This window comes from Haliotis rufescens, unplaced genomic scaffold (assembly GCF_023055435.1).
Source record: "Haliotis rufescens isolate VD_foot unplaced genomic scaffold, xgHalRufe1.0.p SCAF_1, whole genome shotgun sequence".
NCBI lineage: Eukaryota > Metazoa > Mollusca > Gastropoda > Lepetellida > Haliotidae > Haliotis > Haliotis rufescens.
In genome coordinates this window covers 40543767-40570911 of record NW_025963779.1, presented here as the reverse complement: position 1 = coordinate 40570911, position 27145 = coordinate 40543767, and the positions used below count along the sequence as shown (strand labels likewise).

The 27145-nt window shown below is 38.5% G+C and overlaps 1 protein-coding gene across 21 annotated transcripts in view; it reads left to right on the top strand.

Moving 5' to 3' along the window:
* LOC124121883 (sodium/calcium exchanger 2-like) overlaps nt 1–27145 on the top strand; it is a 207098-nt gene that overhangs the window by 104653 nt on the left and 75300 nt on the right. For 7 of the 21 annotated variants that reach the window (XM_046484971.2, XM_048396519.1, XM_048396520.1 and 4 more), the window contains 6 exons: nt 2626–2709; nt 5418–5522; nt 6254–6376; nt 11719–11808; nt 25255–25260; nt 26862–26918. In XM_046484971.2, the coding sequence (XP_046340927.1) occupies nt 2626–2709; nt 5418–5522; nt 6254–6376; nt 11719–11808; nt 25255–25260; nt 26862–26918 (465 nt within the window). Of the gene's footprint in view, nt 1–2625; nt 2710–5417; nt 5523–6253; nt 6377–11718; nt 11809–12031; nt 12095–25254; nt 25261–26861; nt 26919–27145 lie in introns of all 21 variants that reach the window. The other 14 variants (XM_046484983.2, XM_046484981.2, XM_046484986.2 and 11 more) reach the window with 11 other exon arrangements.

Genomic DNA, 27145 nt, shown 5'->3' with positions numbered 1-27145 from the left:
TATCAAAAATGACTAAACCTGTTGATAGAAAAAAATACATTCATTAGTTAAAATCGGAAATAATACACCTGCAATTCATAATGCAATTGTCATTATACAAATATCAATGCAACACTTAAATGACTTAAAGCTAATAATTACATAACTATATAATACAATAATATGTATCTGCCACATATGTAACATCAGTAGGTAAGTGATGTGTCTGTCAGAGAGTGACAACAGTCAATATAGTTCTAACTGAAACCTGTTTCTTAGACTGTGGCATAACTACATATATGTAGCAGGGCGTGGAGTCATCCCACAGATGACATCCTTACCTTGTCAGCTTGCTGACGGGGTTAACCTCTTTGGTCATGTGGACAAGGCGTCCGACCTCTTATCAGAAGGTCCGTGGTTCGAATCCCATCACGGGACTCGGAAATTTTATGGCCGCTACATTGGCGCCCAACGTGGGGCTGAGCACGTTCATATTAAATTTGAGCAAAATAAGCCTCAGTACCCTACTATGCGGCCCGGGACGTGCCTTCTGTTGACGGGGGAGTATGTAGCAGGGCGTGGAGTCATCCCACAGATGACATCCTTACCTTGTCAGCTTGCTGACGGGGTTAACCTCTTTGGTCATGTGGACAAGGCGTCCGACCTCTTATCAGAAGGTCCGTGGTTCGAATCCCATCACGGGACTCGGAAATTTTATGGCCGCTACATATAGTCAAAACAACAATTGCCTACACAAATTGTCTCTACTTACCTTTTGTGGCAATCCACTGGTCTGTCCGCCAGAGTAAATGCCCTTTTATCAAAGGAAAGCTACTCTAACCCTAGTCTATGAGACGCCATGTTTGTTTAGAGTCTGCCTGTCCTGTCATAAGGTTGTTATGTACACACAGCGACAAAACAAAAGTAGGTAATAATTCGGACATATTTCAGCCAAATCCAACTGTTTTGATTATTGGAAAGGTTCCAAGCTACAGAGGTCTACAAGCGCATATATGGAAACTCATCCCGCTTGGCTAGTAGTGTCCCCGCTAAATTGTTTCAACCATTTTCTTTAGTGGTGGAAGTTGAAGGCATTCCTGCTCTCGGATTGTCTTCGAGATTCTCTCCTTTCCTCTTGAACTCTCCTGCCGACCTCTTAGCAGTGGCAAAGGAAGGAACATCACCCCCTGAGGTTGACACCATGCCCCCATGGATGGCTGTTAGCCAATTTTGTCATGGTAGCCAATTTTATCCATTTCATCAACAGAATAGCTTGTCACTTTGCCTTCAGAAATGTGCTGCCTCATTGTCTATTTGGTTCAAATGAATCCTGTAAACATGGAATGAATTGTACTTAATGCCTTCAAAGTGTTAAGAGTGTATTACACATCCCATAGTTAGGCTCAGGACAATTATTTAGCCATCTGTCTTAAAAGCTTAAAGGAAAGTCAATATGGCAAATTCATTTTGTCTTCATTTCTTCAATCTTGGCAAATATCAGAAATCACTCTCTATCAAATATGGATTTATGTCCAGATTCTGCAGACCAGAAGCAGAGTCTGTTCCTTAGTATTACTTTGATGACATTGCAACACATTCACTACCTGTAATTGCTGAAACACTAATTGACAATCGTTTTTATTAGAAGTTGAGGTTTTCAGAGGTTAACTGAAATTTCACTGTTATTTTTATTCTGCAAACATTTCAGGATGCTAGTAAATAATAATCTCAAATTATTTTTGTCCCAGGAATATGAAATGGTTTAGTAAAACAGCTCCTTTTCCTTGTAGCTTATAAATGGAACTTTCACTTTTTGAAAGTTTAGATTTCCTTAAACATTACTGTTTGGTTTGAATTGAAAACCTTAATTCCCTATTCGTATTCGTCTAGCCAGTTTCATTCAACAGTTTATGCTCAGCGACTAATTTGGAATGGGTTCTGTGATTTGGTTGATTGTGCGTTACTAAACCTCAAAACATGAGACATTGCTCATAATATCAACCACTGGTTTGTCTAGCCCAGAATCGATGATATACATACAGGCCATCATGTGATATACCGTAGATGGAGTTTTGCTATTGTGGAATAAATCAACAAACAAACCCCCTCTCGACTTTATTGTAGCAGTCAAGGTGACCACTATTTGTCATTGCTCCCTGCCTACAAGAAGACTTTGACTGCTCAGTTATGACAGTTAGAGCCTAACATCTCACAGCACGACACAAACAGCGTAAACTGCTTGAGTGTAATTGATTTGTACCCTAATTGCATGATTCCGTGACATTTTTATGGAAATTACCACCTGGAGTTCACGTCAGAGAATTGCTGTACCATCTGCAGCAAATGATGATAAAAGTAAAATAGATAGTTTAGACCAAAATTTATTTAAACTTTGGCCTTATGTCCTGAATCTACAAAAGCTGTAGTAAGCTGTTTTGTTGTATTTAATCAATCTGCTGTTACACACTTTCGTTATTTGTTATAACATTTTATTATTTATTGCCCAATATTGTATTTCCACATGGATATTCATTGTCTTGAATGATCATTTTCAACATATTGATGTTCATACTTTGTTAATTATGTGTATGTATGAATGTTTGTTGATCAAATATGGAAAGTGCTGACTTCTTGTGTCCTGCTCAGGAGAGTATCTCAAATTGAAGATGCCAGGCGAATGTCACGAGCTACGATTAATGGCGATAAGACTACAATCCTCCCTCCAATAAGGTAACATGTAGCAGTAGATATTCCCGTTATATCCACACCCTTGTAGATAGTCTTTCTGACTGCACCACAGATTGCCTGCTACACAACGTTTGATAACACTTACCTATAACAGTTACATAGTGTTTGTGCACTTCTTACAACCTAGCGACTATAGTAGAGATTATGCATGGGTAGATCACAGCTTCAAATTCACCTTCAGCTTTTATCCATTAGAAAGCAGTTAACTTGTTAAGTGGTGTTGTAGGTATGTGCACAGTATTTAGTAAGCTATAACTATAAGACCAGCCTCCTTAGCCCTAAGACTGCCTGCTTGAGATGGTTGTAACATGTCTGTACAGTAATGAGTATTTAGCTGCATGGTGTGTAGAAAACATGTCATGCTACTGCAATAGTACCTGCACAAAGACTTAAACAATGATTTTTGAATTTTGGAAAACGTACATTGCTCATTCAATGTTTATAGTTCGATTTTTATGATGCCTGTCACCTTGATGTTGTAGTGTGTTTGCAACTGAATGCAACATGTTCTGCTTTTTGTGGTGCCAACATAATTGAGCAATTTAAGCTAATGAGATGACGTGTAAGCTATGGTATAGTCTTTTGTAGTTGCATGCCCAAAGTACATATGTATTTCTATGTCGTATGTGCTGTTGAAAGATAATAAACAACTTCCTTCAGTCCTCCCTGTCAACATAACAATGATGTATCAGGCGAGAAGATTTAGCTGGTGCATCTCTGAGAAGACACTGATTAGTGATAGAAATGGTATGCATTCACCCATTCTGTTTGCCATTTATGAAGTTTGTGGATTGGTTTAGTCTCTTGGTTAAAGGTCAGTCTTGTTATGAAGACCTGATTTAGTAAAGTTCCTCTTTCCTTGGATGAATCCCTACTGGTGAGTGACAAGTAAATGTCAGCTGATTTCCTGCTCATACTGTATGCATACCAGTGTGTTGTACAATCTAGTTAATAAGCTGTCATCTTCATCGATGTATGGACCACCTTGTTTACCACCATAAGTTGGGATTAGTTAGCATAACTAATGTAATTTATGTGTTGGATGGTTTATTTTCAATATTTATGGTTTGAAAGGTCAGAAACCTGTGAATCAAAGGCACCAGTTAGATATGTGTCATGCATCTTAAAACATATCTCAACACTAAAGAATTCTTATTAATCTTAATTGAAAAGAAGGTATTATTGAAACAAAAAGGCTCTCGTGTCAAGTGGATACAGGATCCCTGCTGGGTATGTTACTTTTTTCAGAATAGCGGCAGAAATATCCATTTTTGCCCTGTATTCCTACAGAATAATTTGGCATATTAAAGGACAAGGTAGAATAGGGGGTACTTTCTTGCCAACACGATCATATAAATGAGAACTCTATATTTACTATAATAAGTGCCCTGAGCGCTTAGAAAATTGACAACGGGGACACCTATTGAAATCATACACAAGTTAGTTTTAAAAAATCAAGCGGTAGTGAACAAACTTAGTGCAAACTAAAACGCTTTCTATAATAGTTACAGGACAATAAGATACCTAATTTTTGGTGCTGTTTTCTATGAAAAAGGTCAGTAATATTGGATATACACAAGACAGTATGGACAGTTTCATGCAGGGTGTCTAATACAGTGAATACAGTATACTTAGTTCATTTCAACAATTACATGTTTGGGACTTGTGACAACAAGTGCATTGATAAGGGTAAAATGGGTTACCGTATTTGATGTAATAAGCGCCCGGGCGCTCTCAAAATAAGAAATAGGGGGTTCTTATTCAAATATAATTTTGGTGGAAAAAAAAGAGTCGAAAGATCGTAAATTTCATGGTTTATGCTAACAGCCTGAAATGAACCAAAAGAAAAGTCTGTGCGTATTATACACGACAGATTCATTTTCCAAAAATTAATTGCCCATAATTAAGGGTGCATATAACACACGAGTGCGCATTATACACGAATAAATAAGTCTTGTGTACATTGATCAATCGGAAGGGGTGTTAATTGGGATTGTTCACTTCTAATATATCAGCAAATATCGCCATGGGCGCTTATTAGAGCGGGGCGCTTATTACGTCGAATACGGTATATGTAAGCAAGTCCTTGACCCAAGGACATGTATACTGTTGGTATATAAAAACATGACAAACACATGGTTAACACTAGCTTGGGCCAAAGACTTAGATTTTCATTTAAGTTCTTAAAATCTGCCTTTTTCACATATTTTAGCAGATACTTTTCATTTGACATATTCAGTGGGCCAAAAAGAGCCCTTATCCTACCACCTCCTTTAACATACAGTGGGGAAGGTTCCTGCTCTATGAAATAAGAAGTTTGCACTGACTGTTAATACCCCTCACTGATTACTTTCAGCATATAATATATCTTTGTTTTTAATTATATGGATGTATTTAGCTATATCTGTGTGGCTGAAACAGTTGCATTTTACATAAAACAACAATCAACATTAAAAAACAACTTGGCTTCTAACTTGCTTGACCTGGTGCTGTCTATTCTATTCCATTTTAAATATGAAGAAATGCCCATAACATGTTGGTGATAGGCAGGTACAGGTAGATCTATATAGTTTCTTGATTAGGATGTTATACTCATTCGCAATTGTGAGCTTTGTGAAAAGTGAAAGTGCCTTCTGTTATATGAACAAGCACTGTGGCAATGTGACAACTGTTTCTTGTCCTGCTTCAAGGGGATGTGGTGTGTCAGGCTCCCTGAATGATCTGCAGGAGTCCACGAGATGGGAGGCAGCTAATCGTACTAGTGTCCGCCCTGAGTGGCTTTCGGACACAGAGAGGTATACCACAGTAGCCACCTGACAAACACTGCAGTTGTGGGCAAAATGAATCCATGTTTATGTCATTATGGTGACTTACCACTTTGATTGTTTCTTTCTGTGACCAAGTAACAGTGCGTTATATATTTATATGTACAATTTTAGCTGAACAGAAAATTCTTTAAAGGAATATTAATGACTGATAAAAGTGCCAATTACCAATAAAGGCAGGGCAACTTTATATGTGGTTAGTGCTGCAAGTTTAGAAGAACACTGCAGTGTCTGTCAGCTCACGACAAAAGGCAATGATATTCCTTCCTTATAAATTTCAATCACCAGTGACATCAGCAAGAGCTGATTTTCATGCATCTCTATCATTAGTCAATTTGTTGACCATTGCCTGTTGTCTAAACTCAAGTTGATGTGGTAGTGTACTGACCCAGATGACAGTGAAGTGTCCGAGCAACTAGTCTTGTAAGTGTCTGTGTCTGTCCTTAGTGGTAGATCTGGTAGAAGTAGACCTATGTTCCTTGCTCCTATAGAGCAGTTGTCACAGGCCTGTGTTGCCTGTTCTTGTGTTGACCATTCTACACATTATAAAGTGTATATCTGCATGGGTAATCAAGTTCTTAATTTGTAAACTTATCACAGTGCATGGATATTGAAAGCGAGAGGCAACAGACAATGACTAAGTATGTGTTCTTGAGTGCAGTCTGAGCTGTTCACAGATTTGTCTCTGGTTGTTATTTAAGTGGTTCGGGCTCTGGCCTTACTTACTCCCTGGATGACCTACAAGATATGTCTCATTGGGAGGCAGCAAGTCGTGCAGGGGTACGGCCGGAGTGGCCTTCTGATACCGAGTCCAGGCATTCCAGGTATACAATGCCTTGCTGTGGTCAGCATGAACAGCTATGTTGTGACACACAGCTCCGCCACCTAGAGACATGGGCTTTCTCTTTAGTTCACATAGTGGAGAATTGGCTACTTCATTTTGTTAGGGATGAGAACTTCTGGTTGTCTCGTCTAAACAACAGCATTCAGGATAGGTGTTTTAAGAGTTGCAAAAAATATTTAGAAATCCTTACCTCTGAAGTTGTATAGACTTCAACCCCTGACATTAAGGTGTTCTCATCCCTAATAGGCATTTCAATTTTTCTACATTTTGGTTCAGTCTTCATATTTCAAATAGCACATGCTATAGTATACTTTGTGAATAATAAATTGTTCCTTGAGTTTAAGTATGCCTCAAGGCAAGGTTTAAAGTCATTTAAATGAAGATAGTTGAATTCATTTGTCTTTAGAGAGTTCTGTTTGATGTGCCCTCTTTGATTGCTGGTGTTTTGTTCCATCTGTGTGTTCTTCCCCACTCACTGTGTGTGCCTAACACTGGACAGGAAAATTCCACTCTCCGTGACAAACAGTCATCTGTTTCAATTAAAACACCAACGTTCAGATGCATAACAGACAGTAATTGTCAAGTTTATTCTTACAAAGGAGGTCATTAAAGATGCCAATCCTCTTTCTGTGATATCTTGACATGGATTGTTACTACATTAATCATGAAAACATAATCAGATTTTGTATTCAGTGGATAAGATGTTTTGAAGAAAAGAATGGGATATTGAGATGTCTTTTAAGTTGATCCTTTTACCCAGGACAAAGACATATGTGCAATGAAATCCTGTTATCGCAAACCCATAGGATCCACACAGCAACTAGGAGATATTGAAATATTAATCATTGCAGTTGACCCAGGCTGGAGATCTGGGTTCAAACTCTACCTGGAAGATTTGTGATGTTAATGGTGTGTGCACTTGTGATTTATGGGACATGGGACTGCACTCAAATATAATAGGTTTTAAAGTAGGTTTTGTGTCATGTAGTCAACACTCTTCATCCATTATTGCTCATTTGTTATTTAAAGTATTGAAATTTGACCCACATGTCAAAGTGATAACTAAACTAAACTTGTTTACATGAAAACTTCAGTATTTGGGGTAGGTGAATGAAGCTTGGTACATGTTGTCCTTTGAGGCCAGGGGGTTTCGAAGAAGCTATATTTTGTCAAGGACATTGTGAAGGTTGTTCATGAAATTAATTGTCTGGTATGTTTGCTTTTCTTCATGGGGATATATACACACATTGTATTTCATAAACAAAGTGTTAATCTTCATACCAGTATCAGGTAATTGTGACTCAACCTTTTGAGACTAGCTAACTTTTAACTTTTATCATATTGTCTGCATGTGGTGGAGAGATATCATGTATTATATGTGTGAGTTAACCACATGTACTATGTGTTAAACTCTATTTATGACTGCATTTCTTTTTGAGTGCACCTAGTACTCTGTAATTTATTTAAGAAAGTACAGTTTGTCATAGGACTGCTTCAGTTTTTGCATGTTGCTCCTACACTCTTTGTGAACTTGCATGAACACAAACTTCCTGTCATGAACATAGGGACGTGGTATTCAGTTCCTGCTCTTTACATCAATCTGTTCATGTAGCTGACAAAAATGATTGCATTATAAAAGAAATTTTGATAGTACATAAATTTATATGAACTCGCTTGTTGCTCCAAACTGAACTTGTTTGGCCAGATTGATTATACAGCTTTCTAGGAATATTTTGGTGCTGGATGTTTATGCATCATGCCACGATGGTGTATGTTACTTTCTTTACTATGATTATCTTGCATGTGGTTCCCACTTCCCTGCTGGGGACTCCATTTCGAGGAAGCCTCAACATATTGTACATATCACCAACATTGTACGTTTTATACACTTGCAGGAACAGGTGCTTTGATGCTTGTAGCATGGGAGACGTCAGAACCAGTATGTCTACAGATGTTGGCCATTCGCTGCTATTGCTCTATACTGGAGCGTTTGACAAATTGTTTCCATTGATTTTCTCTCATGAGCCATTTTCCTTTAATCTGTGCAGGATCATGTTACAGTTATCATAGAAATAGCAATGTTGCAACTTGTTTCCATGAAGAAGTAAGGCACTAAATTCTTTAATATTTAATCCTGATGGTTTATTTCAGGAAAAGACAATGCTATTTAATGTTTTGTTGAATAATCTATCGGTGTTACACTCAAGTGTAAAGTTGTTTACAATTTGATAAATGAGGCTGGACAAAGAATGTGGTAGGCTAACTTATTAAGGCCTCGCAATCAACATGGTAGGCTTATGTGGCTGGACGATCAACATGGTAGGCAAACTAGGCTGCACAATAAACATGATAGGCCAACTAGGCTTGACAATGAACATGGTAGACTAACTAGACTCAACAATAAGCATGGTAGGCTAACTAGGTTGGACAATGAACATGGTAGGCTTACTAGGCTGGACAATGAACATGGTAGGCTTACTAGGCTGGAGAATGAAAATGGTAGGCTAACTTGGCTGGACAATCTGCATGGTAGGTTAACTTGGCTGGGCAATGAACATGGTAGGCTTACTAGGCTGGACAATCTGCATGGTAGGTTAACTTGGCTGGGCAATGAACATGGTAGGCTAACTAGGTTGGACAATGAACATGGTAGGATTATGAAGCTGAACAATGAACATGGTAGACTTACTAGGCTGGACAATGACAATGGTAGGCTAACTAGGCTGGACAATCTGCATGGTAGGCTAACGTGGCTGGACAATGAACATGGTAGGCTTACTAGGCTGGACAATGAACATGGTAGGCTTACTAGGCTGGAGAATGAAAATGGTAGGCTAACTTGGCTGGACAATCTGCATGGTAGGTTAACTTGGCTGGGCAATGAACATGGTAGGCTAACTAGGCTGGACAATCTGCATGGTAGGTTAACTTGGCTGGGCAATAAGCATGGTAGGCTAACTAGGTTGGACAATGAACATGGTAGGATTATGAAGCTGAACAATGAACATGGTAGGCTTACTAGGCTGGAGAATGAAAATGGTAGGCTAACTTGGCTGGACAATCTGCATGGTAGGTTAACTTGGCTGGGCAATGAACATGGTAGGCTTACTAGGCTGGACAATCTGCATGGTAGGTTAACTTGGCTGGGCAATGAACATGGTAGGCTAACTAGGTTGGACAATGAACATGGTAGGATTATGAAGCTGAACAATGAACATGGTAGGCTTACAAGGCTGGACAATGACAATGGTAGGCTAACTAGGCTGGACAATCTGCATGGTAGGCTAACGTGGCTGGACAATGAACATGGTAGGCTTACTAGGCTGGACAATGAACATGGTAGGCTTACTAGGCTGGAGAATGAAAATGGTAGGCTAACTTGGCTGGACAATCTGCATGGTAGGTTAACTTGGCTGGGCAATGAACATGTTAGGCTAACTAGGCTGGACAATCTGCATGGTAGGTTAACTTGGCTGGGCAATAAGCATGGTAGGCTAACTAGGTTGGACAATGAACATGGTAGGATTATGAAGCTGAACAATGAACATGGTAGGCTTACTAGGCTGGACAATGACAATGGTAGGCTAACTAGGCTGGACAATCTGCATGGTAGGCTAACGTGGCTGGACAATGAACATGGTAGGCTTACTAGGCTGGACAATGAACATGGTAGGCTTACTAGGCTGGAGAATGAAAATGGTAGGCTAACTTGGCTGGACAATCTGCATGGTAGGTTAACTTGGCTGGGCAATGAACATGGTAGGCTAACTAGGCTGGACAATCTGCATGGTAGGTTAACTTGGCTGGGCAATGAACATGGTAGGCTAACTAGGTTGGACAATGAACATGGTAGGTTTATGAAGCTGAACAATGAACATGGTAGGCTGACTAGACTGGACAAGCAGCATCATGCAAGGATGATTTTCGAACTTGCTTGGTCTTTCTTTCGTTTAACTGTGAAAACCTTGAAAAGTTGATTTTGTCTTTACAACTTACTGCTGGCTAAATATAATGATGTTAGTAATTTATTGAAATTAGCTAAAGGTTTTATATATACAATACATTAAGAATGTTGCCCAAGTGATGTCACCAAACTGTCTTTCTGCAATGGGATTTATTTTTGTTTCATGGCTCCTACTGTGTCAGCTGTGCAATAGGGTAAAGTCAAGATGGGATATATTTGCACTGTTCTTGTCCAAATATCATTGTGTGGGCAAGAAGGTATGATGGAGCCAATTGCTGCAGTTTTATAGAGATACTTGCCAAGTGAAGTGCAGACCAGGTGCTAGCAATAACTCCTGGTTGGGCTCATCTAACTGACCAAATTGTCTTAGAGCATCAAGTTGCATCCAAGTGTTGTTACTTGGCTGACCTATATATGGTGTGAATCTAGACACAGTGCCAGGCCAGATGCTTGTAGGCAGCCAGCTATAACTGCATATACTATATTTATAGCTCTGAAACATCTACTATACTGACATGGAATGGAAGATGATATAAGGAATGGAAGATAAAATAATACTGGACCATGCATTGTCTTTGACTCACTTTTTAATTTTGAAGTAATTGTCATGATTAAGCTACACACCTTAAAAGCGTTCTAGTTAATGAACTTGAGATTTGAATTCAAGTTTTAATAGAGTTATTAAGCTTCACGTTTTTAGCTTCATCATTTTGTTTGAAATGCATTGCATGATTTTAGTTTTGTTAGGATTCTGCTGTCAATAGGTATGTATTGTGGAGTCGTTGTACTGTAAAAAAAAATGTTCCATAACACTTAAATACATAGAATTGCCATTTGTTGAATATTGACCTAGAAGCAATGGTGTAATAACAAATGGGTCCTAGTTTAATGTTGCTGTGTTAATAATAGAGTAAGCCTTACAGGTTGTTGGCCTGATATGTGTGTTGTTGACACCTTCTGCTATATATATGATGTGTGGCATACCTGGCCTAGGCTTACATCACATACGGCTCATAGTACTAGTCAAAGTGGTCTTCTGTGCCATGGTATGTGCTAACAATACTTCTTCTTTCTCATATTCACTTATTTTGTGTTTCTTCGGGAAGATAAAATAGATTTAAAGGTGTAAGTTTAGTTGATTCTGAATTGTATGTTGGTAGTGATACTCATAAATTAGGTCTATTATAATTTGTGCTCATAAAATATAGTAATTTTCAGAGTATTATCACTCTAGGTGAATGGTGTTTCTTCTTACTCTTGACCAGGAGGCCTCCTGTAGATGAAACAGTGTTTACATCTACTAGATAGCTGCTACAGGTAGCCAGGCCCATGTATTTCTCAACTTTTGTGTATTTCAGTGACAACAGGGATGATGAACGCCCTCCATCCAGGGAGAAGATGATTGTTCGCAAGTCCTCACGGGAACCTCAAGCCTTTGCACGTGCTCGGTACGTGTATTTTGATTGTCTGGTCTTTGCAGATAGTTACTCACTTTTCTTTCATGTCAAAATTGTCTTACTGAAACAGTTGACATACTTCACTAGATTTGACTTGATATATGATGGTTGTCTGAATGCTAGGGACCTAACTTAAATAAGCTAATAGTTCAGTTATATTATTATCTAAACATGAAAAACTGATGATGAAGGTTTCTGTCCATGTGTTTTACAGCGTGTTGTATCCTGGACCAAAGATTTCACCTATCTTTGAATCATGCGATTTGGAAATGGACAAGTAAATTACTTCTTGACTTTCAGTTCTGACAATGTGTCTATAATGACTGTTATGCCCCTATTAATCATAACAAGATTAATATCCTTGTCCTAACCCTGGTAAATTCAAAGCAAAATACCACCATGCATGATTGGTATGCCCTGATAATTGAAGTACCAGTACCATCCTGGAGCTGTGGAAGCACAGCAGCTGTCCTGTACACGGACAAATCCCTTAATCAAATCTCACTAGCATGCAAACTAATATGAAGAAACACTGAAGTTAAACTGACGCATGATGTAGATTTGCACCTACACATTTCTAACTCCACACATTCATGCTCACAGGGATAGGTTGATAAGTAGCAGGTGACTGCTTTTAAGTCATATCAGGACAGAATGTGGAAACCGGAAAGTTTCCAGTGCTTTGAATTTATTTGCGATGATGAATCTTTTTATCACAACAATATGAAAAGACGCTTGCTCCATTGTAACATATAAATTTGTCATTATCCCCCGGCACGAAGTGGAAGGGGGATAAAGGAATGGGTGCCGTCCGTCCGTCAAATTTCCTTTCCGGAGCAGATCTTGAAAACCGTACCATATTTCTTCACCAAACTTGGCACATAGATAGGTCTAGTGGTGAACTGGTGCCTTTTGATAGTTTGGGATTTCAAAAAAAATTATTTTTCGAGTTTCCATGGCAACGACTTTGATTTAGACTGAAAATGGCGGTAGTCCTCGTTTCCGGAGCAGATCTTAAAAAAACGTACCATATTTCTTCAGCAAACTTGGCACATAGATAGATCTAGTGGTGAACTGGTGCCTTTTGATAGTGTGGGATTTTTAAAAAAAATTATTTTTCGAGTTACCATGGCAATGACTTTGATTTAGACTGAAAATGGTGGTAGTCCTCGTTTCTGGAGCTGATCTTGGCACATAGATAGATCTAGTGGTGAACTGGTGCCTTTTGATAGTTTGGGATTTTAAAAGAAAATTATTTTTCGAGTTACCATGGCAACGACTTTGATTTAGACTGAAAATGGTGGTAGTCCTCGTTTCCGGAGCTGATCTTGAAAACCGTACCATATTTCTTCACCAAACTTGGCACATAGATAGATCTAGTGGTGAACTGGTGCCTTTTGATAGTTTGGGATTTTAAAAAAAAATTATTTTTCAAGTTACCATGGCAACGACTTTGATTTAGACTGAAAATGGTGGTAGTCCTCGTTTCCGGAGCTGATCTTGAAAACCGTACCATATTTCTTCACCAAACTTGGCACATAGATAGATCTATTGGTGAACTGGTGCCTTTTAAATCGCTGCACCCGTGCATTGGAAGTTTTCATTCGACGATAAGATACATAATACATTTTTTCTGTATCGATACAAGATGATACAGTTGCAAAATAAATTGCTTACTACTCATTTAGAGACTCCAAGCATTTTTGTCAGTCAAATATCATGAAATGTGTTGTACCGGTAATTAGGGTTTCAAGTTCACTACTAAAAATAGCCGTAATGAACATTTGTCTACAGCTAGCTCTACCTTTTGAACTTGCTCTGAAATATTTCAAGTCAAGAAGTTTCCATGTGATTTGATGTAAATATGTGTATCGCTATATGTATAACATCGTGACCTATGTATCGTGATACATATTGTATCGTGACCTTGCTGTGACATTTCACCCCTACTTAACATGTACAATATATATTTAGTGTTTATAAATTGCTACTTTAACCTTTTTGTTGACTTGATGGACATGTGTTGGTAAGTGAACCTCCCTTCTCCCCACATATATAAACATCATAGCCAAATCAGCACAGAAGCATGACACTTAATTTGTTCAATGCCAGAAAAATTGAAGTTTAGCATCATATTTCAGTGGAGAATGTTGAATTAATTCTGGATCTTTTGTTCTGCTTCCAATACTTTGTTTACTTTAGGATTGTTAATTTTTGCACAGATAACCATTATTTGAGTTCGCTTGGTACCTGGATGTATGTTTATATTTGGCCACCTTACTACAGATGTTTATTTCTCTCTGTGATGGCCAACACCTGCCAACAACATGCGATTAGTTGCTTGTTTAGTTTCAGACCCAAGTGAACATTTTTCTGTATCAACCACCGCTAATTAGTTGGACCACATATTGGAAGAAAATCCTATCTGGGACTAACTCTTAACTAGATGGCAAGTCCACTACTGTCAACACAAGTCAAAAGAACGCCTCTTACACCAATGTTTTCTTGTTGTCAAAGATCCACCATGACTTGCTCTTGGTGGTTATTGTTCTGATGATACATGAACACATGCAAGAGTGTAGTACTATCTGTTGCAGTCTCTGTGCAATGTGGTGTGTGTCTTATGGACTATTTAGTATACTTGTTTGAACTCTATGACATATGTATACATTATATATATGAGATGGACATTTTTCAACATACTGTATTAACGTGATAAGCGCCCTGCTCTAATAATCTAATTATATTGGCTTGTGAACAATCCTAATTAGCACCCCTTCCGATTGATCAATGTACACATGACTTATTTATTCGTGTATAATACGCACTCGTTTATTATATGCACCCTTATTATGGGCAATTAAATTCTGGAAAAATATGTCTGTCGTGTACAATACGAACAGACTTTTCTTTTGTATCATTTCAGGCTGTCAGTATAAACCACAAAATTTACGATCTTTCAACTCAGTTTGTTTGTTTTTTCACCAAAATTTTATTCTAATCTGAGCCTCCTATTTCTAATTTTGAGAGCACCCTTGGCGCTTATTACATCGAATTCAGTATGTGCTCATGGTCATATTAGATTTTTTTTTTTTTTTTCTGCCACAATATACTCATCCGCTGCATAGTATAATACACTCACACATGTACATCAACCTGATTTCACAATGGCTGAAACTCATGCTTGTGAATATGCTCAACCAATCACAGCAAGGCTTCAGTCAACCATCTAGCCTAATCCTGGAACTTCCAGATCTGTCAGAACTTTGAAATTTTCCCAAAGCCTTCTATGTTAATTCAGTCACAGACTAGTAGTTTTGAAATGGTGCATTGTCTGTCCAGGTGTCCATCATTACATTTTGGTTTCTAGATAATACCTTTGATACATATTGTACAGTCTTCAACTTTAGGCACTTAGCCAAAAGCCGGAGTCTGGTAAAATTCTTTTTGGTCTAGGAAGATCTGCTAAAAATAGTTCCTATGATTATTTGAAACGCTACTAAAAATGATACTTAGAGCCATTTTCAGGCTAGTAGACTCACAAGTTTTGGCGCACACTGTTCATAGTTTTAAAACAAATTTGCCATAAAACACAGTCATGGATCAACTAAACTTTTAGATAATAACAAGGAAAGATCACATAACAATGACTGAAAACTCTTTTCTGGATAATGATAACCTGTACAAATGAATGGTGACCATATTTGATAATCTCTTTGCTCCTTATATATGATAGGTCAGGTTCCGTAACCACCAATGTATCATATTATCGATTTATCGTTAAAAAATGTATTATAGATCACATAATGATAAAAATGATTAAAAAAATTTAAGAGCAGATATTCCTTGAATAAATTCTCTACAAGAAAAAAGTGTGTGTCAAGTCCCAATGGCAGCTATATGAGATTAAGATTATTGTGTAATAAGCCAGAAATAGCAATGTTCTGTACATACATTTTCTCGCATTTCTCCAACATGACAGTATATCTCATGTTCTTGCTATTTCATTCATAGTCAAATAACAGCAACTATGACATATTACAAGTCCAGTATGGCATTTATGATATATGTATTAAATTCTATGACAACTAGGGTCTGTTTCAAGGCATCAATATCTGTAATATAATCTTGGATGCTCTTGACAATGGTGAGTTGGTACGATCTGCTGATTGGTTTACACATGATTTAACCGAAATTAATGACAACACTATTGAATGCAAGTAATACAAGAGATTACAAACTTAAGTCCACATATACAATGAACACTTTTTATAACCAGATAGTGTATTAACATGATTAACTTGCTTACTTTGGTACAGATTTGTTTACATGATATTTTCGGGGTTATGTGCTCACGGTAACATCCTTGCATTGGGGTAAAATCCATGAAAACTCCTTGTGTGCATGTATTATGCCCACCCACCTCCAGTATTTATTGGAAAAAAGTGTGCACTATACTCTAGAAAACACAGCATGATATTCAGGATTATTTGATAACCCACAAAATAAGTCTATTCTGAGCATGTCAGGCATCATATGACATTGAGTAGAATTGATGTAGGATTCCAAATGAAACCACCTACAAATATTGCTGAACTTAGGCCAATTCAACTTCTAAGTATGTCATAAATAAATTCACGACAGACCTTATAGAATTGATTCAAAAGCAAGCCAAATTAGCCTGTGCCGTAGGACTGGTTTCTGAAAGATACCTATGGATTCATTTTAGAATTGACTTTCATTTGTGTAAGTTCGGTGGAGTATGAACCTTCATAGAATGCAGAGCTTGTTATTACGACACCATCACACTTTCATAATATTGTCTTCAAAATACACTAAATTCATACAAATTCCAGCAGTTTTAGGGACACTTTCTGCCAGATATCCTATATATGCCGATACAAACTTCAGCAAATATTTTTGAGATTAAAGATGTTATCTTGAAAATATATAATCAAACATTAATTTGTTGCCTGGAGCACACTTTCAGGGTCTTCCAGTTGATAAAAGCAGTTGTGAATTTCAGCCATAGATAAAGTACATTAACATTGTTTACATATGGTTGTGAAACAATGTATGTCTTTTAGAGTATGTATATGTGGGCAGTCTATTCCAGCAAAGACTGGTCTCCATCTGGCAGCATCTGCATGTATCTGATATAAACTAAAATAGACATACACCATCGGTGTGATACATCCCCTAGCTTCCCTCATCAACATCTCCAGTATGTTGCCAGAACTGAGAAAACTGTTATGAAGGTTGACTGTAGCCAACACTACCAACACCCATATGTAGCCAGTGCATGTATGGTATATGGCCACAATCCTAGACAGTCCATTTATCTGTTGAACAGCACAGTTAACTAATATAATTCTCACAAAACTTCTATTACATCTCTACAATAAATCCTGTATTTTGGCTTCAATCACACTAACTAAAATTTTCAGATTTTCAACAGATGTTCTCTTCACTGTCAATTACACACACAACTAGTTGTTGCCAAATGGTATCGTATCCACCCAAGCTATGACATAAGCAGTGGCGTCAACCTCACTTTTTTCCTGTGTGTGCTAGAGTCAACGTCTATTTTAATAGTAGTAACGATCTAGCACTTGGATGTAAGTCACATTAATTTAAGATTATTATAATAGTTTTCTATAATAACAGACATAAGTACATATTATTGCTGCTGGAGTGACGATCGCACGCACGTAAATATAGTTGGTGCTCTTTTGGGAGGTCAGAATGGAGTCGCCCTCTACCCCCGGTTACAAGAAGTGTGATCGTTCATGATCATGGAATATTCTCATTATAACTGCACGAAGTGCAGCGGCACTTCCTGCAATGAAGATAAGAGATGTGAGAAGTGCGCCAACACATCTAAAAGACCTTCACTAATATAGCCGAGGCACTGACCAAGGCTAAGAGGTATGAGGCCGCCAAGATGAAGGTGGAAAACATCACAGCCGAGAATCGGCTTCCACCCCAGCTGATCAACCATTCGCTCCGCTTACCGAGATGATATTTACCAGCAATCTGATCAGCTTTACGACTAACAGGGTTTTTAAGCTTCCAAGCTTTTCCCTACCGTGATACACAGGCAGCTAAATCTTCGCTTGGGTCCCAGCAGGGTACTGCAAGGGCAAACTCCCCAGCTAAGTCGTATGAGGTGACTAACAGGATCGGGTGGTCAGGCTCGCTGACTTGGTTGATGCATGTCATCATATCCCAATTGCGTGGATCAATGCTCATGATATCAAACACTGGATTGTCAGGTTCAGACTCGATTATTTACAGACCGCCGTCATACAGCTGGAATATTGCTGAATACCGGGTTAAACAACAAACAAAACCCAAACCAGCTAAGACACCATACGGTTACCACACAGACTCCACGGTAAACCTGCCTATCGTATGATCATCAGATGGGACTGTCCAACCGACCGAGATGAAGGTTACCGTACAGGCTCCGTTAAACACGGGTAGCCATCACAAGGTGCATGGACCTCACCTCATGCCTGTACTCCAACCTCCCATGATAGACATTCGCCACCTAAAATGCCGGAACATGGGGGATGTCATGCTCCTACATCATCTCATCCACCAGACATTTGCCTTAGCCGAGTTATGCAGGCAACGCAGACCAGATGTTGGAAAGTCTACTCAAGCTCAGACATGATGAATGACTACCCTTACCAGAGGGTGTATAGAACACATGATGCTCCACTTCTGGATTATCAAGGTTTGGACGAAGACTTTATAAAGCTAAATGGTCGGGTGCTCGTGATATCAATCACTGGATTGAGTTAAGCATCAACAAATACTTGCAGAGATTAGTTCAAGAGCTGTTTCCAGGTAAACCAAGAGGTTGATAATGTCACAACCAATTTCTGCTCCCAAGACATTCAACAGCAAATTGGGACATATACACAATGTAAGACAAGATACAAGGAACGATTCCAAGCATCAACTATCAGCCTAGCTGCCAAGACACACAGATCTTTCAAGCCGTCAGACGCAGATTTCATCTGGTTGGAGCCAAGCTAAGCAGCAGTAGATCTGGTCGTCCAGAAGCTACTGAAGAAGCAAGCCATTCGGAGACCAGTGGAGACCAATAAGACCAAGGTTTTTTATCCCCTGCCGGGGGGATTATATCGTGGCGCAGTCCATCCATCTGTCTGTCCGTCCATCCCACAGAGGGTACTAAGCTTGTGAAATCAACTCCTCCTACAGTTTCCAGAGAATATCCCTGAAACTCTACACACAAGATGTCGACATGTGGATGATACGCATATCGCAGTCCCATTTCATTTCGACTAATTTTGACAGAGTTACTGCCCCTGTTTTACGGAGCTTCATTTGCCTAATTGTGAGAGAGGTACTAAGATTGTGAAATCAACTCCTCCTCCAGCTTTTAGAGAATATCCCTGACACTCTACACACAAGATGTCGACATGTTGATGATACACATATCGCAGTCCCGTGTCATTTCGATTAATTTTGACAGAGTTACTGCCCCTGTTTTATGGAGCTTCATTTGCCTTATTGTGAGAGAGGTACTAAGCTTGTGAAATCAACTCCTCCTACAGTTTCCAGTGAATATCCCTGACACTCTACACACAAGATGTCGACATTTGGATGATACGCATATCGCAGTCCCGTGTCATTTCGATTAATTTTGACAGAGTTACTGCCCCTGTTTTATGGAGCTTCATTTGCCTTATTGTGAGAGAGGTACTAAGCTTGTGAAATCAACTCCTCCTACAGTTTCCAGAGAATATCCCTGAAACTCTACACACAAGATGTCGACATGTGGATGATACGCATATCGCAGTCCCATTTCATTTCGACTAATTTTGACAGAGTTACTGCCCCTGTTTTACGGAGCTTCATTTGCCTAATTGTGAGAGAGGTACTAAGATTGTGAAATCAACTCCTCCTCCAGCTTTTAGAGAATATCCCTGACACTCTACACACAAGATGTCGACATGTTGATGATACGCATATCGCAGTCCCGTTTCATTTCGACTAATTTTGACAGAGTTACTGCCCCTGTTTTACGGAGCTGCATGAAATCTTCTACTCCTAGTTTCCAGAAAATGTCACAATATCTAACTATAACTATAACTATAGTTAGTTTCCTTGTATAAGGCTTTTGTGGGTGAGTTACATCCTTATGGCATTAGCATTCAGACTGGATTACCCCCAACAAAATATTCTGCACAATTTGTTTCAAATGCAGTGCCATCTACTGTTGTTATTTCATAAAATACAAAGAAAATATAAACTCTTTAAAAAAATTCATGCGGGGGATGTTGTGCTCTCAGAGCACTCTTGTTTTCTCTGGTATTCATAGTTCCGAAGAAGTATACTACCAACATCAGAATGAGAATCAACCTAAAAACACTCAACTGGGTCTTAGTTCACAACACCAGGCTAGCCGTAACTTTTTCATGGGGATGAACTTGCTCCTACACCAGCAACATCCCAGTTCCTACTCAGTTACTCGGACACACCACGGGTCTGCCGTGTGAGGAGCTTGAAACCAGTCGACTCAACATACGAGATTACAGTTTACTTTGCAGGAGGAATTACGTCACGTGTCGAGACTGACTGTAAACATTTTTACCGTAATCGTTAACTGACTTAGAGGGATCCGTGCAGTATATTTGTACAGACTGACTTACATGATCGCTTATGCGTAACATTACAATCATTCAATCGGACGCCTGCCGCTCTACATCATGTAGCCGATTCATAACTACAGCGGACGTCCGATGCCTTCACGCATGGTGAACGAGACACCACGCACCATAGTCCCCTGATATAACAACGGGAACGCTTATGCGAAGCCCAAAAGATGGAAACGATTCCTACGGTACAATCTTTCGGACAAAGTAATTTTTTATATTCAACCTTTCCTACACGATACATTGTTGAATTCTTCTCACGACCGCTCCTCGATACAGAGTGGGTGTGCCTATATGTCTACCAGGGATATGTCATTGGTTCACTGACAACACATTTTCACGTTTCGTCATGTCCCGACACGAGCGGAGAATCAACTAAAGTGGATGAGCTGACTCCATCAGTTGTCGGATGGAAGAGACAAAATGCAGATATCAGGGTACTCTAATCTTGCATCGGACTCAGTGGCAAGATCATCATCCTCCCTTATATATGACAACAGATGGATAAATTCATCCAGTGGACAGTGTTTGCGTTTACGGCGTCCCATATACAAAAATACGCAATGAAAAAAAATAGGACGCAAAAAAAACAACCTTCACCCGTCCCCTTACGCGTTTTTATTTTGAAAAAAGTTCACTTCACACATAACTTATTGTTGTTTTGTTTCGTGTTTCTCTCGTTCCCAAAACCCATGTGATAATGTGTATCCAATATTCGCTGGGTTCCGGTGCAAGCCAGATTTCGGCGGGAACGCGGGAAACTGAGAGGTATCCGATGACGTTTCTCTTCCATGTCGTGTCCGTAATGGCATCACTGATTGGTTTACAAAACGGAAATAGAAACATAAGCCAATCGCAGACCTTGTTAACAGTATTTTGTCAATGTCAAGGACTAAAGTCCAAATGGCATCCCCGAAACTTTGTCAAAAGAAAAATAGGTTTCAAGAAAGTTTGCTTGAAGAGCCAATATACTCTTTCAACACCGTAGGCCGGTAGACCAGCCATGTCGTAGTCACGTCAAAATAAAGGGTAGATCTATATAATTTGATGAACCTACCTGTCATATCATTCATTTATTAAATCAATCACATTTCACAATGTCTAAAATACGTATTCCATTTCAATTTATCATTTTTTATCTAAAGATTAAATGATTCACTACTTCCCGCGATGGTATTGAAAATTTAAATTCTCGGACACACACCTCGACAACGGTCCACATCGAACATGTCAAAGAGCAAAACAAAGACGTTTCAAGCAAATCTTTAAATCTAGTATACAAAGTCATAAATAACATCAACCAAAATATATCTATAAGTTGTCGAAATTACAGCTAAGTTATTATTTCAATCTTTTCGTGCGATCGCGTATAATGTAAATCAAATGACATCTCGGCTTTCGTCGCCTCGATTTCTCAGCTCGGATACGATGTTTCCAATATGCCTGAAAAACCTTTGTCACAGCTCCTAACCTAGAACGATACATCCACGAAGTTCCATGTTTATAATATAGATCGCGAGTTTCCTGCTTGAAACGTTCAGAATAACCCAAAAAAATCGTCAAAATCTTTGATTAAACACGTGCCATTGCTGTAATTTGATTGACAGCCTTAGGTCATGTACTCTAGTTTGACCAATCACCACCCTCTTAGCAGATATCGGCAAGATAGCATGTGACAAACGTACAGCGACGGAAAGACTTGGCGAGCTTAGTGTAGATGAAAAAATAAACTTTCTAATACGAAGCTTCGAAAACGGACGTATTTCTTCATGTTACTGACAGCCGCAGGTATCGAGAAATTGGTGATGACAAATACTATTTACAATTATTTATAAAATACTCTCCCGATCAGGTAAACAATGAAAATAAAAAAGAAATAGGTTAGTGGATTTTATGTTTGTTTATACATTGTATTTGACAAAAATCGTCAAATTTACCCTTCCTTGGTCCTCAATCTGGACGTTTGAATGTGTTAGCTTACATTTGTTTTTATTTACAACTTACTTAAGTTGTAAATGCTTTATTTAAATAATGTGATAAACATAAATATGTATAAACAGTAGGATTAGACCTTTCAAATGGTGTATAACATGTAGTTGCGAAGATGTTTTACTAGACTAACATTTAGTCTATGAAATCTTATATAACACAATACCCTTCTCGACTCTAAAAATAAATATATAATTTCCCCTTTGCTGATTTCCTAGCTAGAGCTGGCTTGACTTGCTTTTGTATACATTTCTAGATTGGTGTTGTTTTCACAAAATATATATATTCCACTGTCATGGTGCAGGACTAATGTTTTACAAGCAGATATTTTCCTTGATAAATGTTGGCTTCATCTATCACACAAGAGTCTCTGGGAACTTGGTGTCACAGCAGATAAAGCTTCTGGTTGACTGGTGTTGAAAGAGTCAAGTGGCTAATCTATGAAGATTTCAAAGATGTCTTGTGTACACACATAAAAACTGAGACTTAAAGATTTTAACCACACACTTGTTTATGCTCAGAATGGCCTAAAGTTCACCATTTCAGGTCCACATTTAACAAAATTTCTTCCCCAAACCCCCCTAGATAGCTTCGCGCCTGCGGCTCGAGGCTACTGCGTCACAGGGGACCCCGTTATTTTGGAACACAACGCAAACACTGAGTGGAGAAGAGGACACAGGATTATTACTAATACAATATCCATCCCTATGATAGCAATTTTTTTCTACTACATCTATGTCAGGAAAATAAGTTCCGACATGGGGGGATTACAGATCGGCTCTTCACTCTGTACTACAACATGACGGACCCTGAATCGGGAACCATCCCATTCTAAACAGACTAATGAGATGCTTTCTACCGGAAGATGTTCACAGAACTCCATGCCTTGGACTTTTCTAGTCTTGCTCATGATCAACACTGGACCTCAATCACTCTAAGATCGCTCCCAGATTTTGTAGCCAAGAATCAATCTACCACCTTGGGGCCGTTGAGTCATAGGCACTGTACCATCCCTGCATTGGAACCAACAGTGGATCGATCACCCAGACAGATTTTATGTCCCATCATAGCTCTCAAGTTTTATCTCTCGGCTACAGAGCCACATAGACGCCATCGAAGGAGACTGTTTATATCTTGCAAGACTCATTCCAACAAGGACATCCCCAAGGCTGACTTAAGGCTACCATTGCAACAGTTATTCACAAGCTCAGAATTCCATGCCACGTCTCGGATTCTGTTCAGCGCATGAAATCAAAGTCCTAGCCACGAGTCTCGCTTCATGAACATCAGTCTCAATAGAACAAGTAGTTTCTAGATGTCAATGGGTCTCACAAAACACCTTCTCCAGTTTTTACTTGCGTGACGTCCAACCGGACCTAGAGGGCATATTTTCCCTTGGTCCTTTAGTGGCGGCGCAAACTATCATCCACCAATGATAGAGGATCTGACACCAGCAGGATCAGAGGATGAGTACACCCTTGATTATTCTGCCTTTTAGGTGTAGGATGGATTAGAAGCACCTTGAGTATCAACTGCTTCTGGTGACTGGAAATGACGTCAGAACTGAAAGAGATAGAACCAGTAGTGACGTAATCACTGGAAATAGCAGTACAAGGTCCATCTAATCAGGAAATGACATCTTTGGTAGAAAATAGACCTTGAGAGACGTCATTACCTAATAAAAGGGAAGTGACAAACCAGAAGTGATGTAACAACTGGAAGTGACGTCAGTGCCGGAAGTGATGTCAGCACCGGTATTAGTGTCACAAATCCAAATTTAACAAGAAATGGCATCTTTAAGCATAAATAGATTAGAAATGACATCATTATTATGATCAAGATCAGCAAATATAACGGTAATTCTAGCGAAGGTATCACAGATTTGACTGATTCTTGACACATTCCTGCTTTTCAAGTCCTCAGGGGGAATTTCAGAGGAAATTATCTCAAGTTAGGATAAGAATCAGTAAATAATGGTTTCCAGAAGAGAATTACTGTCAATTACACAGGGAGTTACTCTAGGCAGATCCTACCGGGTCCATCTGGTATATTCTGGCAGAGATGTTATAGTTTCGTAAGAATTATCAAACAATAGTTATCATTGTTAATAATTCTAAAATAGTACCTCTATTACATCCGAAGTACTCCCTAACACCTCCCCAATTCATCTACATATACATCTAGTAGTTAGATGTGAGGAAAATGTGAGGTTGCCGCCATTGCTTTCATCATAGCTTGGGTGGTTACGATGCTACTTGGCAACTTGGCAAGTTGTGTGTGTAATTGATGTCTGTTGAAAATCTGAAAATTTTAGTTAGTGTGACTGAAGCCAAAATACAGGATTTATGGCAGAGATGTAATAGAGGTAGTATTCTTAGAGTTATTAACAATGATAACTATTGTTCAATATCACTGAAATTTGGTGAACTCATAACAGGTACTTTAGTAAAATGTTCATATCATACATAACATACCATCTGTGATTGATAATTTTAAAAACAATTTTGCAGTTTGGAAGTTTTTGATAAGTAAAAAGAAATATGTTTCTTGGAAAAGCAATGACACCAGTGAGGTACATTTATACGAGGCACTATGACCCACATGTCAGAAGCATTCTGCCCCATAGGTATTCAGGCCTTAAAAAAATCTTCTCTTTGCTACCCTAGATGTTATATATAAATGAGAAACATATTGTAGTATTGAAACAGCGTGGTATTTATGTCTTTTCTTTTTTCCTTTCTCTCCACTGGATGTCAAGATTCAGGTATATATGGTTCTAAACAAGTAGAAAAGTTCTCTTGATGTGATATAATCATCTCCTTAGTTCCACCATGTACCCACCCTGTTGCATAACATACAGCTAACTGCCTGTGTCCATGTGTCTGTGTGTGTGCTTGCCTGCCACCTGCCTCTAGTGACGACTACGTATGTTCTTAGGTGGAAGTGACATGTGCCAAAGATGCATGATACAGCTCACCTGTAAGCATGATGTGCCACAAAATCATAAAAATGTTTAGTCATTAGTAACAGTTAAAATTTGAAAGTCAGTCTAATGTAATAATCAAATTAAGCAGTCATCATCTAGCTGTCCTTTGAATTACATGATGTTTTATCATATGACTTTCATTTGATGATTGCTATGTAGGCGTTTTTGCTCACCTTGGCCAAAGGTCAGTGCGGGTATTTGTCATGGTTTGTCTGATATGCCATCCATATTCCCTCAACTGTTCACATCAGCATCTGGTATGAAAATTTCAGTCTGACATTCAATAATGTTGTTGTAGGAGTTTATTTTATAAATATTTCTTTTCTCAGAAATATTAATTTTTTGTTGACTTAACACGTGCAATATACAAAATGTAAAATAAGACTGTCTTTGTAGTTAGCTGAATTTTTTCGCCTTCGTTTTTTTGCTCACAGTTCAATATTAGGAGCATGCATATTAGTTATTTTGTGCTTTGACTTTGAGTGTTATTTGCCAAATCTAAGATTGAAAATAGGCATTGGAAATTCATATACTATAGCATATTTTTGTGCATGTAGTCCTGAAAGATTCTGACAAATTCATGTTAGACTTAAGGCTAAGGTTTAACTAAGGCTTTATTTGTAACTTTTTTCTGCAGATAGAAAGTCACAAAAACACCTAATTGAGGACTCATTACCAATAGTTATTTAAAAAATTGAATGAAATTGCTGTGTTTAGTTGAGCTGCAGAGCCTGTTGCCTTATTTGTTGTCATATTTCCATTATGTGACATGTGAAAGCACAGTTAACGTGTGTGCTCTTTACTGCAACAGTTGTCTTATGACATAGTTGAGAATAAAAGTGTAAGTTGACAATGCTACAGGTAATTGTGTAGGTGTTAACGTGTTGAGGTAAGTGCTCTCCTCTGCCTGACTCCCCCAGACACTGTCACCATCCTGCAGGCCTACCATGCAAAAGCTGCTACCTTCTGCTGCAATATACATTCTTACACCACTTTTGTTATGATCGATCATATAATACGACAAACAATTATTTATCAAATCTTTATAATTTTAATCAAATTTGCTATTTTAAAGGTCTGGTTATATAATGAAAACTGAAGTGAATTACTGTTTTAGTGTGTGTGATGTTTTGTTTCCATGTTGTGCGTGTGCTGAACATCTCAGCCATCTTGTAAATATGACCATATTTGGACATTATATACATGCTTTCATTGTACAATTGTTCTATTTCAACATTGATGCTGTGGGAATCCATCTTGTACATATTAGAATTTGCATGCTCAAAAGACAGTTGGATCCATTTTGAGGAGTCAAACCTAGTTTAGGGAAGTAGTTTTATGGCTGAGATGTTAGGCACTTTTTTGGTTTGAATCTGCAGAAAGTGTGAAACATGTTTCGACATTGAGGAACGACAGCCTCTTACTGGGCTCGAGAGGTATTTAACATATATCTACTATGTGACTATAGAGTACATTATTATCTCAATTTAGCGAAGGTATTATTAATTAAAAAATGTTTTTATGTGTAATAAGTGGCTTTTGTAGGTATACTGTGGTGAGCTTATATGAACAGTTGAAGTAGTTCTCAAAGGGATATTATAAGTTGTAGCTGTTTCACGACGGGTACATGTGGTTTTATGCGTTTATGAACTTAGAATGACAT